Source organism: Oryctolagus cuniculus, chromosome 8 (genome assembly GCF_051225735.1).
Source record: "Oryctolagus cuniculus isolate XC-2025 breed Fujian yellow rabbit chromosome 8, ASM5122573v1, whole genome shotgun sequence".
Taxonomy (NCBI): domain Eukaryota; kingdom Metazoa; phylum Chordata; class Mammalia; order Lagomorpha; family Leporidae; genus Oryctolagus; species Oryctolagus cuniculus.
The window spans coordinates 73827366-73845996 of NC_142874.1; the positions used below are offsets into that span (position 1 = coordinate 73827366).

The window sequence follows — 18631 nt, forward strand, 5'->3', positions numbered from 1 at the left end:
GCACTGATTTATAAAACATTCCTGTTTTAAGATCAGAATTTTCCCAACTGAAAAAATGGAGTGTTATTTTTAGAGGAAAAAGAACATCTTGAGTAAGGCCATGCTTCTTACTAGGATATTTTTGTATGCTTGAGAGCAGAGAAGAAGCATCCTCATCCCCAGACCACCCACCATACATCATTTATCCATGTGGCCATGCCATGGGTGTCCATGATGACCACCTCCAAAGAGTAAAAATATTCTTCCAAATGGTTGAAGTTTCATATGGTAATCTATTGTGAGTGCCCAGAAGATTGTCAAAAGTTACTACACCTTGTTTCCTATTTATCATATCTCTTGGTGAAAGAAATTCCATACATCAGCAAAAAATTCACCTTTAATATTATTTTAATTTTAATTTATTCATTATGCATTCACAAAATGTCATGAGCATCAACTTGAGGTTGCATTCTGTGCTCAGCATTCTAACTGTTGGGAACATAAATTAAATTCTCCTTCTATCCGTGGGGATCTCAGGAATCTGTACAAAGAAAATTTAAGGTGTTCTGCAATAGAAGTATTAGGGTGGAAGAGTGCACAGCTTAATTTTTCTGTTGTCATAGTTTCTTGGGTCTTAAAGAATGAATAGAAGTGACAAAGACATCGGAGCAGAGAGAGTGGCTTGTGCTGAGGTCTAGAGAAGCAGAGTGTGGGCAGGATGTAGCAGATGAGTTTGATGGAGTGAGAGGCTGTGGAGGATAAGGGATCTGGGATGCCAGGGACTTCATGCTCTGATCCATGGGAAGTCACCTGCAGTTTTTATGTTTGTGGGTTTTTTTTTTTTAACAAAACAGTAAAATAGATTTTTGTTGAGAAAAGTGGCAATGCTAGCACCACAGAAAACAGATGAGGAGAGAAGTTAGAAACAGGTGTGAGAGCAGGAAGGTGAGATGCAACACGTAAGTTGGAGGCAATGGCAGCTCGGATATAGAAGGGAGACCAAATCAGAAAAAAGGTGTAGCCGAGGGATTGGCTGGGGTTGACAGCTAAAAGGACAATGGAGATCGCACCACAGTCCCTGGGTTAGTAACCAGGGAGACTGTGTGTGGCTGTGGTAAATCATAGCACAACCTTATTCTCATCCACCACTCAATCCTGCAGCAGCATTGTCAGGAACTATGGCTACATTTCAGCCAATGACAAGGAAACCAAGGCTCTGGGTGGGAGTTCCCTAAGCTGCTCTCAGTCACAGTGGTACAGAGGTATTCCTGGCAGAGGAAGGACTAGGGCCCAGGTTCCACCCAAATCAAGCCTTTCTCCTAAGTGGATTCTGCAGGAGCCATCAGAGGGCCGTTTTTACACCATGGAGGGCTTGGTGCTGGAGCATCAGAAAGGAAATAGGGGGCCAGTGCTATGGAGTAATGGGTCAAACCTCTGCCCGCAGTACCGGCATCCCATATGGGCACTGGTTCCAGTCCAAGCTGCTCTACTTCCAATCCAGCTCCATGCTAATGCACCTGGGAAAGCAGTGGAAGATGACCCAAGTGCTTGGGCCCCTGCACCGGTGTGCAAGACCCGGAAGAAGTTCCTGGCTCCTGGTTTTGGCCTGACACAGCCATGGCTGTTGCAGCCATTAAGGAAGTGAATCAGTGGGTGAAGGATCTCTCTTCTCTCTCTCTCTCTCTCTCTCTCTCTCTCTCCTTCTCTCTGTTCTATAACTCTGTCTCTCAAATAAATAAATCTCCAAAAAATAAAACCAAGAAGGTAAATGGATATAGAATGAAGACTGAGCCTTGAGGGTTTGGCAAAAAACCTGCTCCAATTTCCTTGCACAATTCAGGAGTTTTCAGGATTTTTCTGATGGAAGGGATTTCAGATTGCCTGGCTTTCTGCTGGTTAGCCCTTTTAAAGCAGTCTAACTCAGTAAACATATATTTAGTGCCAACTTTGTGCAAGAAAACTAGAAACAGCTACATGGGGCATACAAACTGGGTAAAAAGTAATTTCTGTTTCTCAACTTATGTCATTTAGCCTCATGAAGAGCTGTTCCACAGGGAGGAGAAAAAAGATCTAAAAATAATAATCAGAGTGAGATAAGAAAGAACTGCAAGAAACAATGTCTCCGGTTTGGCTGAAGGGCTATTATCCTGCCTTATCGGCATTTGGGGTCCCTAGGAGACTTGCAATGGGCACTTACTAAACACTAGTTGACTTATTGACATTGTAAAGAGAGAGCTCAGATAACAAAGCATCTAAGTAAACTCTGTACCACAGCAATCCTATGAGGAGTCTCCCCGGGGTTCTCATAGCACACTATGTGTTGGTAACTCCTTCTGGAAAGTCAGGAAGCATCCTTCCTCTTTTGGGGGCCCTTTTCCTTTTAAAACTCCTCTGTTCCATGCGAGCACTTTAGCAGATAAACTCTTTATGTTTCTGAGCTGCTGTCTCCTCTGTAATGCCCTTCTGGTCCAGCTAGAGTGCCTCTAATCCAGCTTTCATCTGTTCAAGGGCCTGCTGGCAGCTGCTGGCCCCCTGTGTTTAACAGTGGCCGGTCCTTCCTCACCCTGCAGGGCTGCTGTGGCCTGGGTGAGCCAGCACCCTCCTGCTGGCCCCATGGGTGCCGGGTATCTGCTCAGTGGCTGATGTTGTATCACTCACAGGTGAGGCAGGTTGCCAGGCGTGAAGCTTGGGAGACCATTGTCTGGCCAGTGTTCCTGTGTGTCACAATTCCCTTCTAGTTGCAACTGGAAGGCTAACTCTTCATTGAAGATCCTGCTGAAATGTTAGTTCCTCACAGAGGCTATCTTTGACCACTGCACCTGGATAGATCTTTCTGTCAGCCTTCCCTTCACCATGGTTTCCCTCTTGATCCATAGCCCGTTACATTTTCTTCATGGTACACCTGGCTTTCTGGAGTCATTGGTTATACTGAGTTGCTTACTTCATCACTGTCTCTCTAACCCACCTAGGGGATGCCCCACAAGCACAAGAGTGTCACACGTCTTGGGCACTGCTGCATTCTCAGGAGCACAGGCAGTGCCCACCACAGAGCAGACGCCTTACCTCGCCATAGTCGCCACATCTAGACATCGCCCATGCTTGCTCTTTATGAGAGTTCTGTTTGTCACTGCCTTGTTGGATCTCGCTTTTTATTGTATCACCAGCAGCTGGGTCATAAACAAGTCTTTGATCCCAAGTTTATGGAAGATCAGGCCCTGTGCCTGGCATATGTCACTGGAGGAGTCACCAGTGCAGGTTTTCAGACTAAGTTTAGTGGAAGAACAGGAGGATCTTTGATCCTGAGTAATTTAGGTACTTTATTTTGTTAATGTGATGTAGAACTAGAAAGGTCTTTTGAATTTTTAAAAATCCTTGTTGGGGTAAAACGTGCTACATGAAATAGATGAAATATATATATGTTCAAGGACTGGCACGGTGGCACAGTAGGTTAAGCCACCACCTACGATGCCAGCATCCTATTTTGGAGTGCAGGTTAAAGTCCCAGATGCTCAACTTCCTATCCAGCTTCTGGTTAATGCACCCAGGAAAGCAGCAGAAGATGACCCAAATACTTAGGTTCCTGATACCCGTAAGGGAGACCCAATGGAGTTCCTGGCTCCTGGCTTCAGCCTAGCCAGACCTGGCTGTTGCAGGCAACTGGCGAGTGAGTCAATCGATGGAAGATCTTTCTCTCAGTCTCTCCCTCCCTCCATTGTTCTGCCTTTCAAATAAAATAAATAACTAAATACATGTTTAAAAAATAAGTAAGCAATAAAAACAATTCAGGGTTGTTGCTTATGAGGACTGAATAGGATGGGAATTTCTAAGACATTTTCCTCCTGAAGTGTTATTTTATTTGTTCGTTTGTTTTATTTGAAAGCCAGAGGCACAGAGAAAGATAGAGTCAAAGTGGTCCAATCCACTGGTTCACACCCAAAATGCCCACAACAACCTGAATCTGGGCCAGGATAAAGCCAGGAGCCAGGAGTGCAATCCAGGTCTCTCATGTGGGTGGCAGGGCCCCAAGTGCTAAATTTCAGTGAAGAATGAGGTGTACAGTTTGCAAACTGCTTTGGGAGACATTGCACAGGAAATGATTTTCATTTTTTGAGCAGAACAACAGGAAACAAGGCTTAGTCTTACAAAAGTAAGAAAAGCAACTAAGCATAATATTCCTCCTTTAGGAGCTATCATTATTCCAGGAAGTATTAGCATCTCCCATGATAAGGGAGTAATCTTTGCTATCAGAGATATACCCAAGTAAGACATTGTGATAAGAAGATGATATTCCATATTTTGTCTCAGTTTTACTTGACAATATTTTATACATTGCTTTTGAAATTGATCATATCTGCTAATCACCATTCAGATGCATCGAGAATCTACTCTTTCTTTAGTAGAATGCATCTGACTCCCTGGGTCAAAAACTGTTCTTATCTGTGGCCATTTCTCTTGTCCCTTTTTCTTTTCATTGGAATTAATGATGGTAGAAATACAGGATTATTTACTTTAGAATCCAATCTTTTCTTAAATAATTCTTACTCTGTAGACTTGGCCACTTACAAAATTAGAATACCCCGACTTTGACCCTGCAGGAACTATGCACCATGAGGATCAGAGAGGGCGGGTGACAGAATGGAAACTTTACTTGAATTCTTGGCATATTGCAATTCTACATTGCTTTTCTATATTAATTTAATTTCCTTCTAGAATGAAAGTTGGCAGTCATCGAGGGAAGTGTTAGTGGAGGTTGGAATCAGTGCAGTTGAAATGTATATGAAGGTCCCTAATCCATAGATTATTGACAAAATGAACTCTAAAACCTTTCATAATCCGGCCACTATGTAATGACAGCCTGCATTTAGAGAGCTTTAGCACACAGGTCCTGTATGTAATATCAGCTCCACTTTATTGTAGGTAGGAGTTCGCATGTTTCAGCTGCACTGCACCGTTACTGCAGAATGAGTGTTCACCTGGCACATGCCAGCGACCACTCATTATAGCAGAAAACGAACCCTTTATTTCTACATGCTTTATTTCTCCCTTTACAAATAGGATCTACCAAACCACAATATGCTGCATTTTCCTCCAACTTTCCACCATGGTAGAAGATATTGTATAATTTCTAAGAACAATAAAGTAACTTGAGTCAACATTTCATTGTTCACAAATGACAACAAAATAAAATTGTTGCTGCGAATTTTTGTTGCTGCATTTCTGCCCTCAGGGAAATTGAATATCCCCGCTGGCAAGTGGGGGCATTCTAACACCTTTCTCTTAAGATTTTATTTTTTAACATTTATTTTTATTTTATTTTCATCCACTTGAAAGGAAGGCAAGAGCAAGAGCAGAGAGAGAACCTCCATCTGCTAGTTCACTCCCCAGCTGACTGTAATCACCAGGGTTTGGCCAGGTCAAAGCCAGGAGCCCTTGCCAGAAGCCAGGAACTCCAACCAGGTCTCCTGTGTAGGTGGCAGGAGCCTGATCCTGTGAGCCTTCATCCACTGCCTCCTAGGATGCATTAGCAAGAGACTGGATTGGAAGAAGTGAAGCCAGGATTCAATCCAACACTCCAATATGGGATATAGATGTTCCAAGTGGTGGTTTAACCCTGTGTACCACAACGTCTGCCCTCTATTTTTTTTAAAGATGCAATTTTTTTTTTTTAATTCTCATTCTAGTATTCTGGAATATTACTTTGAAGATGATGATGATGTCATTAATTTGGTTAATCATTAATTTGGTTAATCTTTTATTTTTTTTAAAGATTTATTTATTTATTTGAAAGTCAGAGTTACACAGAGAGGAAAGGCAGAGAGAGAGAGACAGAGAGGTCCCCTGTCTGCTGGTTCACTCCCCAAATGGCCACAACTGCCAGAGCTGTGCCATTCCGAAGCCAGGAGTCAGGAGCCCCCTCCTGGTCTTCCACGCGGGTGCAGGGGCCCAAGGACTTAGGCCATCCTCCACTGCTTTCCCAGGACACAGCAGAGAGCTGGATAGGAAGTGGAGCAGCTGGGTCTCGAACCGGCATCCATATGGGATGCTGGCGCTTCAGGCCAGGGTGCTAACCCTCTGGGCCACAGCACTAGCCCCTGCCCTCTATGTTAGTGCTGAAATGCACAGAGGCTTCTGTGCTGGCTGGGTAGCAGCAGAGCAGACACAGAGGGCCTGTCCCGACCAAGGCTACCTTTCTTTCCAGTTAGATCAAAAGTTTCAGATTTATTATCAGATGTGGCATGGATGATCCAAATGAAAACAAATGCCCTTGAGTTTAAAAATAGAAGTTAAAAAAGACTAAATATTTGCACTTGAAAAGGAAAAGAAAATAACAGAAATCTCTGCAGCAGACCATTCCTTGAAATTATCCTCACTAAATTGTAATCATACACTTTCCACTCTCTATAATTAAACATTAGGTTTCATCTGTTCCAGATGCATTTGTTTTAAGTTAGTCTGAATGTCCATCCTTATTTTTGGTCATTATAAATTTATTTCAAGTTTGTGGCTTACACATGATTGGACATATTTACAGGTTTTTAAGTGACTCTTAATGATACTATTTTTAATAGTATAGTTTCCAAGGCATATTTACATGAATAAATGTGATCTTAAATTTTATAACATGTAATGTATATAAGAGCTTGAATATGTTTTTTACCAATATGTTCCCATGTTTCTGCAGGAATTTGTAGGGCCTTGGTTGTTGGTGACAGAGAGGTGGGGAAGTTTGCATTGAGCATATTACCACAGGTAGGTAGAATGGCTGACTGCTGTTTTGAGGAATCTACAGTGCTGAGAAATGTCACAATGCCCTCATTAGTGCCATGCTTTGCTTTCAGAGAGCCTTGGACAGTTACATAAAAACTCAAAAGAACTTTTTATTTACAAGATTAGAAAATTCTTTGCATTGGTGAGATGCCATAAAGAAATAGCTGTCTATAAGTATTGAAGGTGTGGGTGACCAAAGTTAAGTCACCACTTGGGATGCCTTCATCCCTTATCAGAGTACCTGGGTTTGACTCCTGTCTCGTCTCCCCACTTCAGCTTGCTGCTACAGCACACCTTGTGTGGCAGGCTATGATGGCCTGGTAGCTGAATCCCTGACAGCCGTGTGCAAGACCTAAATTGAAATCCAGACTCCTGGCTTTCTCCTGGCGCAGCTCCAGCTCTTCTGGGCATTCGAGGAGCAACCAGTGAATGGGAGCTCCCTCTCTCAGTTTCTCTGCCTTTCAAATTAAAAAGTAAATTGTATTAAAGGCAGACTTTCTAGTGGTTTGAAATATTTCCATACACTTAAGGCAAGATTCTCATTTAGGCTTTGTAGTTGAATACATTTAAAAACTTCTTATAAGTAGTAAAAAATTAACCAGATTTATTCACTTATTACTCATGTTTCTGGAATTTCAAATAATAGACTTTTATGTTCACCAGGTTGACCAATGCTTTAACCAAGACTGGTGCATTGACTAGTTGGCCTTATGTAATTGCTCATAAATTTTTCAAAATGACAGTCATGGAGCTGCTGCAGACCCCTGGGGCAGGTGTCATTGGCTCTGAGGCATTCTGTGCTTTTTGTGGTGTTGGAGGTCAGCCTAGATGTCTCCTTGATACAATGATAAATTATTCAAGCTTCCTTCCATTTTTTACTTTGCTTTTGACTTGACCATTTTACAATCACAAGTATTTCCAGAAGGATATCCCAGGTCATTTGGCCCTTTATTGTAACTATATTGAAGCCTCCACAGAATAAAAAAAGAGTTCAAATTAATGCCGAAAATTATATCTTAGAACTACTTATATGTTTCCAGTTACCTTTCATTTGCTGTACTCCCTATTCCATGTGGAACAATAAAAAATACTTCATATCTATCCATTGGCATTATTTAGAGATTGGTCTACAATTCAGCCTCTGCAGTCCATACTTCCCACTTTCTCTGGATCATTAGGAGACTAGATTGGAGAGGTTGAGGGCTGGAGTGGTAGAATCAGCAAAGAAAGCAAAGGAGACCAGTGGAAGAAGCAGCTTCCACCATCAAGTCCTAAAATAGAAAAAGAAATCCTTTGTGTACATCTCTTGGGCTATTGTGTTTACCTGCTTACTAGAAAGTGGGCAGCAAATGTTCCAATCTATTTTTTTTTAGAAAAAATTTCTTTATTGATTTATAAGAGATATTACATATAGTCTAGATGTGAGTTCTTTGTGGGCTTTAAATATGTCAAATATCTTCTCCCACTGTACATCTTGCTTTTTTATTCTTTTTTATTTTTATTTTTTCAACTTTTATTTAATAAATATAAATTTCCAAAGTACAATTTTTTGAATTGTAGAGGCTTTCCCCCCATAACCTCCCTCCCACCAGCAAACCATCCCATCTCCCACTCCTTCTCCCATCCCATTCTTCATCAAGATTCATTTTCAATTATCTTTATACACAGAAGATCAACTTAGTATATACTAGGTAAAGATTTCAACAATTGCACCCACACAGACACACAAAGTATAGAGTACTGTTTGAGTAGTAGTTTTACCGTTAATTCACATAGTACAACACATTAAGGACAGAGGTCCTACATGGGGAGCAGGTACACAGTGACTCCCATTGTTGATTTAACAATTGACACTCTTATTTATGATGTCAGTAATCACCCGAGGCTCTTATCATGAGCTGCCAAGGCTATGGAAGCCTCTTGAGTTAGTCAACTCCGATCTTGATTAGAAAAGGCCATATTCAAAGTGGAAGTTCTCTCCTCCCTTCAGAGAAAGGTACCTACTTCTTTGATGGCCTGTTCTTTCCACTAGGATCTCACTCACAGAGATGTTTCATTTAGGTCATTTTTTTTTTGCCAGAGTGTCTTGGCTTTCCATGCCTGCGAAACTCTCATGGGCCTTTTAGCTTCCACTCTAATATTTAAAAGATTCTTCCTTTAGGGCCTCTACTCATTTACCTTTACTCCCACACCAACTCATTGAAGTGTAGTGTTTCTAGGTAGTTTGACACAGAATGTGTGTGTGTGTGTGTGTGTACACATTCATATGATGCAAACTAATTACATTAAAGTTATTCACCTCCCCATACCCAAGCCCTTCCCCACCTTTGTTAAGCATGGAACACAGGGTTCATCTTTAGACAATTACATTTCAAGAATAGGTTCCCTTTTAACCTGGGACACAGCAGTATTCCAGCAAAAAGTTAGGTCACATCACCAATAATGTATTTTCCAAAGATTGGGGAATATGAAATCATTGGGTCACTTTTTTCTCACTTCAGTCTTGGCAGGATATGAAAGTGTGTGCTGAATGTGAAGAAAGCCTTTGACAGCATGAATAATATCAGAATTTGAGATCAGCATCTATATGCTTGGTTTCATTAGAACCTTGCAATCGGAACAGTCAATCTTCTCAGTAATCGGGATGACACCATTGAGTTTTTCTGGGTTATTACTAATTGTGTAGCCAAGTTGACTGACCTGTCTAGCAAAATAAAAATATTTGGAATCATCCTAGCAGCTTTCTGCTTGTGTTTGAACTAGAGCTTCGGTTGGAGAAAAGCAGCAAGGCTTCTTGCTGTACAGACACATTTCCTACATTATCCACCAGATGGCCAGGAGAAAAGGAGCTGCTAAAAGTACAATTCGGCTGCATGCTATTTCATTTAAACTTCAGATCTAGAGAAGCTCTCGAAACTTAGAAGTAACACGAAGAAATGAAAGGAGAAGTTATGCCATTAGAGGGCACTTTTGTAATCATAGAAGTCTGTTCTTAGAGACTGAGTTACCCAAGACTTAAAAAGGAATTTCCAGTTGTTTATTTAGAGGGAACAATTCTGAAATTGTTTGTCTAAGAGCAAATATTTTATTTATAAGGGGAAAATCGGAAATATTAAAACCATCATTGAAGCAATATCTAAATGAAGCTTCAAGTTTTTGATCAGTGAATGAATGTAAGTTGTAAAAATATGCAGAGTGTATCTGTGAAGTAGTTTTTTTCATTAGTTACATTTAATGCTTCTTTTAAATACATTCTTCAAATGCCTGGCTATTGTGTCCAATTGAGAAGTAAACAGAGAACAGGATATTTCTCTCTCTCTCTCTCTCTCTCTCTCTCTCTCTCGTCAACTTTCAAAATAAATAAAATTAATGTTAAATATTTTCTGCTAAAAATTCATTCTACAACCAGATCAAGTTGAACAAATGACTAATATTCTGTGATATCTGATTAAGCTTTTCCTCAACAATAATTGAATGTTATTAGATAACTTTTTTTAAAAGATTTATTTTATTTATTTGAAAGACAGAGTTACAGAGAGAGATGGAGACACAGAGAGAGGTCTTCCATCCACTGGTACACTCTCTAGATGGCTGTAATGGCCAGAACTGAGCCAATCCGAAGTCAGGAGCCAGGAACTTTTTCCTGGATCTCCCATATGCGTGCAGGGGCCCAAGGATGTGGGCCATCTTCTACTGTTTTCCCAGGCCAAAACAGAGAACTGGATTGGAAGAGCAGCAGCCAGGTCTTGAACCAGTGCCCATATGGGATGCCAGCACTTCAGGTAAGGGCTTTAACCTGCTGCGCCACAGCACCGGCCCCTAGATAATGTTTTGAAAACCATAACCTGACAGAATTTAAATTTCTGGGATTTAGAGTCATATTAATTTTAAACACTTTTATTAAAAATATCTGCTTTGCCTATAATTGATGTGGCAGTTAAGATGATTAAAACTGTTTCAGAAACAAAAAGTGTAACTTGGTAGATTTTTAGTTGGAGAGAAGTAAGTATTTTCAAAGAAGAAAGAACAAAGATAAAGTTGAGTCTATTCCTTCTTGGTGATAATCTATATAAAATAATAATTTAAATAAAGATGTCTACCTTAGCTAATAAAAGAGATAAACAAGTAAAATAATATGTAAAGCTTAGTTTCAAGAACTGTAGGGGTTTTGAAATTTTCCCCTACCTGCAAGTGAGTGAATAAGCCTACAGCAAGGCACAAGGCTCCTGGGTCAGAGACAAAGGCCTATATTACTCAAAATAATAGTGGTGGGCACAGAATCAGCGCTTTCTTCCACTGGCTCCTTGACTAAATGATGGTGCAAAGAGGGCCAGATGAAGCCAGCCTGTGGAAGTAGGTTCTATGATAGGAGAGGAGCCTCAAATGTAGGGAACCCAAACCTTTTCTATTGGGTAGGAACCAGGACTGCTCTTTGCTGTATCCAGAGGCTTTATCTTCCAAGGCTATTTGCTGAACAAACAACCTTGAAAAGATGATGTAGAACAGACGAGTCAGTGCTTTTACCCACAAGACAAACAAAAACAGAGACCCAGGGAGAATTGCCTTCTAGCACTCCACTCTACATAACTCTTAAAATCCGAAATTGTTTACTGATGTTAAAGTGCTAAGAAGCTAATATGGAAATATACATTAATCTGATTTATGATATTTATATACTGTTAAATTATATTTGTTAAATATTTAAAAGGCAGAGAGAGAGAGAGAATCCAGAGTTCCATCTGCTGCTCCACGTTTAAATGCTTACCATGGATGTGCCTGGGCCATGGCAAGAGCCAACTGCAATGCATGCAAGCCAGGTCTCCCCAGTAGGGGACAGGAATCTAATTACTTGAGCCATCACCACTGCCCCCAAAGGATCAGCATTGGCTGGAAGATGGTATCAGGAGCAGGAAGTAGTTATAGACCCATACATTTCAATGTGGGATGCAGGCATCTTAACCTTTAGGCTAAACACCTGCTCCCTCATTTGCCATGCTTTAAGTCACCCATATGAATAGTTCATATTTTTCTCAATAGTATTTATTTTGTGACTTACCTGTCTAAGCCTATTGACTCATCTTTAAAATGAGAAAAATAGGAGCAGGCATTGTGGCACAGCAGGTTATGTTGCTGTTTCGGATACCTGCAACCCATATCAGAGTGCTTAGAATCAAGTCCCACTTCTGCTTCTGATACAGTATCCAACTATTGCACCTGGGAGACAACAGATGGTTCAAGTACTTGGGTTCCTGCTACCCAAGTGGGAGACCCAGATGGAGTTCCGGGCTCATAGCTTCAGACTAGCTCGGCCTCTGCTGTTGTGAACATTTAGGGAATGAACCATCTGATAAAAGTTTCTCTCTCTCTCTCTCTCTTTCTCTGTCTCGCCCCTCCCCCCATCTCTCTCCCTCTGTCTCTATCATACTCTTTCTGTCACACACAGTGCATTTCTAATAAATACATGAAAACATTGCCTATTTCACAGGTTGCTGCTAGCATTAGATGAGATAATATATAAAAAGCACCCAGAAGAAGGCCTGGCATGCAGCAAGTCTACAAAATATTTATTAATATTGACATTCTCTCAAAATTCAGCTCTGGTAATTATCTGATTTCATAATGAGAGAGCTCTTCAACGGGCAGTTGAGGACACTGGGAAAATTCCTGCTAATCGTGACTAGCTGCTTCTCTGACTCTGGGGCTGACCTAAATATCCCAAGGACCCTGGGGCGCCAGGAGCTCATCCTGTGAAGTTGTGCAGTGGCACTGTGAAGCTGACAGCTGTATGGGCACACTTGGAGCCTAACAAGGGGAGGCTGCACTTGACTGACACCAGGGCAAACACGCCTGACTCCCTCACACTCAGGTGCTCCCACAGCATGTTTGCTCCAAGCTCCTACTAGGTATGGAAAGGACTTTTTTTTTTTTTATTGTGTGTCCTCTTTTGCTCTCAGGAGACAAGTTTAGGGAATGGTACTACAAGGGAAGTAAATGGAGTATGTTTTCTTGTGGGGTAATAGCAGTATTTCTGATCAGGCAGAAGAGGAAGAAAGAGGATGGCGAGTGGAGACCTCATCTACTTCAGTCCCCCACGTCCCTGTGTGTTTAGGATAATTGAGCTTTGATTTTGTGGACATAGCCTTGTCTCCTCTTTGTAAAACTCATGTGAGCTTCTACTTAACTCCCCAGCTCCCTTTGGCTTTCTCCTTGATAGTTTTCTGCATTTTGGAGGAGGAGATTGTTCTGTGAAACGAAAGGAGGCCTGGTCTTATTCCTAAATGGCCAGCTTGTTCAGAAGAGGAGGTTAATATTCAGTGGCAGAATCATTGCTCATTTTTAGAGTATAGAGACCATCTGTCCAAACCCTTCAGAAACCAAGGTCTACAAACATCAAGGGAATTGCCTAAGATCTTCTAGTTAGAAGCTGAAACTAAATCTCGAGTTTCTGAGTACTGGGTCAAGTTCAATTACAATAAGACATAAAGATGGAGACTAGGAGCCTCTTGTAAGAAATTATTATGGCTTTCTTAAGAGATATCACTTGGGCTCTGCAGTGAGTCCCACCTGGATTTGTGTCCTTTCTCTAAGTATATGATGGAAGTTCGTTTTCATCTAAAAGCAATGCCTACTTTACAGGATTACTGTGAGGACAAATGTGGCAATGCAGTTCGTGAACTTAGTGCAGAGCTTTGCACTGTAACTCTCAACACTTCAGACACTTTGTATGGAAAACTGCAGAACACAGGGAAAAGATATTTGGAAAAAGGAAATTAAATGAACTTTTTGAGCAAACTCACTGAAAAAAATAACTATTTCTAACACCCTCATTAAAATTGAGAAAAAAATCCAGGCAGGCATTTGGTATATGGTTAGGACATTGTTGGTTCGAGTCCCAGCTCCACCCCTGATTCCAACTTTCTGTTGATGTGTACCCTGAGAAGCAGTAGGTGATGGTTTAAGTCATTGAGTCCCTGTCACTCATGTGGGAGACCCATATTGAGTTCCATGCTCCTCATCCAGTGAGCAGACAAGAGGTGTTTCTCTCTCTCTCTCTCTCTCTCTCTCCTCCACCCCCACCTGTCAAACAAATAAAAATAAAGCTTAAAATTTTGTTCCTTTTAAAAGATATTTTTAGTTATCTTAGTCACTTTTGATGTCATTTCAGATAAAAATGGAATTAAAGACAACTGTTGTTTTAAGTAGAGGTTAATTACTCATTCTATAATAATGACTATTTAAACATAAAACAAGTATTCACCTCATCTCAAATTATTTGTATTTGACTTTTTTAACAGTATTTAAAAACAGAACATTGTACAGGTATTTCTATAATTTGGATTCTTTGGTGTTCAAGAGGTGAAAGAGATCATTCCTTACTGTAGTTGTTTCTGTGAGAAAAAGAAGTACCAAATTATTAGAGGAAGCAAAGCCTTTCACTAGCACTTGCCACATAAAGAACTTGTCTACCTGGGACTTCCTCCTGGGAAGCTGAGGCATAGGTAAGACGGGGTTCTTCACACCATCCCTACAGTCATGTGCAATAGAGAATGATTAACAATTACTTATAGGATCTTTGATGTAAGTCAGTGATCAATGCTGAATCATAACTCATGAAAATACTCTGCTGGAGTGGAGACCAACATTCTAAACATATAACTTTTCAGAGGTCTGGCTTGACATGAGAGTGGAAACCCAAGCCCACTTTCTAACATGGAGAAGTTTAGGTTTAAATGTAAATGTAACATTAAACAGTCAGGTAGTCTATGATCATTATAGACCAACAAATAACTCAACTTGTGATTTGGAGTGACTTGTTTAACCTAGGAGAAAATGAATTCTATAATCTCTAGCAATCTCTGGTTTAGGAAAATTTGACGTTGGATTAAGCATAATACTATATAATGCAATCCTTGATCAAATTTTAGGCAAACTAATTGAACAGTGGTAACATCTGGGCTGTCAGTTGGCCCCTGCAATTTGTGTCGAATGCAATAAATTGACTGTATCAGCAATTAGAGACTTGACGGCATGAGTAATTCCAACCAAACACTGGCATAACTTTTATAACAGGTGGAAGATCTGACCTTAACTGATCATTTCAGTACAAGTTTTGTGACACTGATGTGACATTCTCTGTAATGACTGTATTGGCTTCTGCCACAACGAAATGAGGATAGTCTTTCCTAAGACCCAAGAAAGTTGATGTTTCAAGAGTCCTTTTGTTTCCAAATCATTTTGATATCTGAAATTTTAGTGAATTCATTTTCAACTTCATAAAATTGTTTGAAGAATAAAAACAAAGGAGAATTGTATCAAGATCATGTGCCTGCATTTAAAACATGACACGTGTCTAAGCTTGTGTGTTAAAAGTACTACAGTGTTAATGTTTCAGAAGTTTGCAACCTGCCCAAGGTCTGCCTGCAGAACTAACAAGAGCAATCATTTTTGTTGGCCCAGGATGGTGCTGCTCCACTGCTGTCTGTTGTGGCTGCTCTTACCGCTCAGCTCGAGGACTCAGAAGTTACCCACTCGAGATGAGGAGCTGTTTCAGATGCAGATCCGGGACAAGGCATTCTTTCATGATTCATCAGTAATTCCAGATGGGGCTGAAATCAGCAGTTATCTCTTTAGAGATACACCTAAAAGGTATTCACATCATAGTTTTTTTTTTTTTTTTTTTTTTTTCCTGGATCAATAAGCTTACAGAAGATGCCACCAACAAAGAAAATAGAAGGTGGATGTCTGGCACAAGTGGTTAAGACACTCCTTTGGATACCACATTTTTTTCAGACACCCTGGGTTTGGGTCCCAGCTCCATTTCTGATTTCAGTTTCCTGCCAATGCACATCCTGTGAGGCAGCAGGTAATGGTTCAAGTAGTTGGGAGCTGTCACTCACACTGGAGATGCAGATTGAATTCTGGGCTTCTGCCTGGCCCAGCCTCAGCTGTTGCCTACATTTGGGAAGTGATTCAAAACATCTCCTCCCTCTCCCCTCCTTTCCCTCTCCCTTTCCTTCTCTCTCTCTTTCAAAAATGAGAATAACATTAAAATTTTTTTTCAAAAAGACTTTAAAATATTTATTTTAAAACACTGAATTTATTATATAACAATAGAAGATGATATTGTTATGCCATAATATAAATATGTGAATCTTATTTCATAAGAATTAGAAACTAACTAAAATACAAGTGGCCCCAAACTTTCCTCTCACATTTCTTTATTTTTTAACTTTTATTTAATGAATATAAATTTCTACAGCTTATGGATTACAATGGCTTCCCCCTCATAACGTCCCTCCCAACTGCAACCCTCCCCTTTCCCACTCCCTCTCCCCTTCCATTCACATCAAGATTCATTTTCGATTCTCTTTATATACAGAAGATCGGTTTAGCATACATTAAGTAAAGATTTCAACAGTTTGCTCCCACACAGAAACATAAAGTGAAAAATACTGTTTGAGTACTAGTTATAGCATTAAATCTCAATGTACAGCACACTAAGGACAAAGATCCTACATGAGGAGTAAGTGCACAGTGACTCCTGTTGTTGACTTAACAAATTGACACTCTTGTTTATGGCATCAGTAATCACCCTAGGCTCTTGTCATGAGCTGCCAAGGCTATGGAAGCCCCCTGGGTTCACCGACTCTGATCATATTTAGACAAGGCCATGGTCAAAGTGGAAGTTCTTTCCTCCCTTCAGAGAAAGGTACCTCCTTCTTAGATGACCCATTCTTTCCACTGGGATCTCACTCTCGGGGATCTTTCATTTAGGTGTTTTTTTTTTTTCCCCCCAGAGTGTCTTGGCTTTCCATGCCTGAAATACTCTCATGGGCTTTTCAGCCAGATCCGCATGCCTTAAGGGCTGATTCTGAGGCCAGAGTGCTATTTAGGACATCTGCCATTCTATGGGTCTGCTGCGTATCTCACTTCCCATGTTGGATCATTCTCTCCCTTGTTTATTCTATCAGCTAGTATTTGCAGACACTATTCTTGTTTATGTGATCCCTTTGGTTCTTAGTCCTGTCATTATGATCAATTGTGAACAGGAATTGATCACTGGGACTAGTGAGATGGCATTGGTACATGCCACCTTGATGGGATTGAATTGGAATCCCCTGGTATGTTTCTAACTCTGCCGTTTGAGGTAAGTCAGCCTGAGCATGTCCCAAATTGCACATCTCTTCCCTCTCTTATTCCCACTCTTATATTTAACAGTGATTACTTTTCAGTTAAGTTTCAGCACTTAAGAAGAATTGTGTATTGATTACAGTATTCAACCAAAAGTATTAAGTAGAACAAACAAAAAAAATACTAAGAGGGATAACATATCAAGTTGCTCATCAACAGTCAGGGTGAGGGCTGATCAAGTCAAAAATCAAAAAAGGGAGCCGGCGCCGTGGCTCAATAGGCTAATCCTCCACCTAGCGGCGCCGGCACACCGGGTTCTAGTCCCGGTCGGGGCGCCGGATTCTGTCCCGGTTGCCCCTCTTCCAGGCCAGCTCTCTGCTATGGCCAGGGAGTGCAGTGGAGGATGGCCCAGGTGCTTGGGCCCTGCACCCCATGGGAGACCAGGAAAAGCACCTGGCTCCTGGCTCCCGCCAGGATCAGCGCGGTGCGCCGGCTGCAGCGGCGGCCATTGGAGGGTGAACCAACGGCAAAGGAAGACCTTTCTCTCTCTGTCTCTCTCTCACTGTCCACTCTGCCTGTCAAAAAAAAAAAAAAAAAAAAAAAAAAAAAATCAAAAAAGAAAATAACTTTTTAGACTTAGTTTAGAATATTTGCAAATCAACCTATGAATAGCATTAACTATTTTCTCTAAGTAAGAAAATATAGGTAATGAAACTTGTAACCCATAAATACAAACTAATTTTTGCTGATTGTAATCTTAGATAGAGGAAGCAATTCTTTCATTGTTTCCATTTTGTAATGATTATTTTCTTAATTTCAGCAGAGAAGGAGATTTCTAAGAAGGACTTAATAGGGTCAAAATGAAAATAATTAAATACACATGAGTTTTAAAGGTTTTGCATTTAGTTGTAGAAGGTAACATTTCTTTAACAAATATGATTAGATCTTGAGAGAATTAACAAAAGTAATATAAAACTGACATCTTTCATTTCCCTTACTCCAACTTCAAAAAAATTGGGCTCACAGAATATTTCAAAATATCTTGATCTTTAAAAAGGTTTGTGTCCTATAAATAATGCATATTTTTAAACTAATTATATTTAAAGTTACTTACTTTGCAATACTCAGACTCCTCTCTACTTTTATAAATTCAGAGTGCATGGCTAATTTTTGGATGATTAAACTTCAAAGGCAATTTATCCTTTTAACCTGAAGCAAGCTGGCATTACAAATGGTAAATCTGGTTCCCATATCATCATACCCAGGTTTGATATCCAGCTCTATCCCCTAACTCTAGCTTCCTGCCAATGTAGATTCTGGGGACAGTGAAGATGGCTCAAGTAATTGAGTTCCTGAAACCCAAGTGACAGTCCTGGATTGAATTCATGGCTCCTGGCTCCTCGCCCCCACCCCAGCTCAGCCCCATCTATTGTGGGTGTTATGGATATAAGCCAGTGAATAGGGGGGCTCTCTGTCTCTCTGTCTTTGAGTCTGTCTCTATTTCCATCTCTGTCTATCTCTCTCACTTGCTGTCTGTCTGCCTCTCAAATAATTTTTTTTACATTTTTATTCTGTCATATCATCAATAATCTATTTTCCAATGATTGAGGTGTGTCTGATCAGTGATCATTGGGTTATCTTTCCTGTTTGTGGACAATAATGGAAGGTGGGGCTCTAAACCTCTTCCATTGAGTGGCCCAGCCATTCCACCATCTGGTCAGTCTAAATGATGGTTGGAGATCGGATTTCTTAT

At 40.6% G+C, this 18631-nt stretch overlaps 1 protein-coding gene across 5 annotated transcripts in view; it reads left to right on the top strand.

Annotated features, from left to right (window-relative positions):
• NDNF (neuron derived neurotrophic factor) overlaps positions 1–18631 on the top strand; it is a 43019-nt gene that overhangs the window by 14960 nt on the left and 9428 nt on the right. For 2 of the 5 annotated variants that reach the window (XM_008267904.5, XM_008267905.5), the window contains one exon: positions 15205–15393. In XM_008267904.5, coding sequence (XP_008266126.2) covers positions 15205–15393 — 189 coding nt within the window. Of the gene's footprint in view, positions 1–6661; positions 6730–10452; positions 10530–15204; positions 15394–18631 lie in introns of those variants that run through there. The other 3 variants (XM_051819811.3, XM_002717229.6, XM_089302572.1) reach the window with 3 other exon arrangements.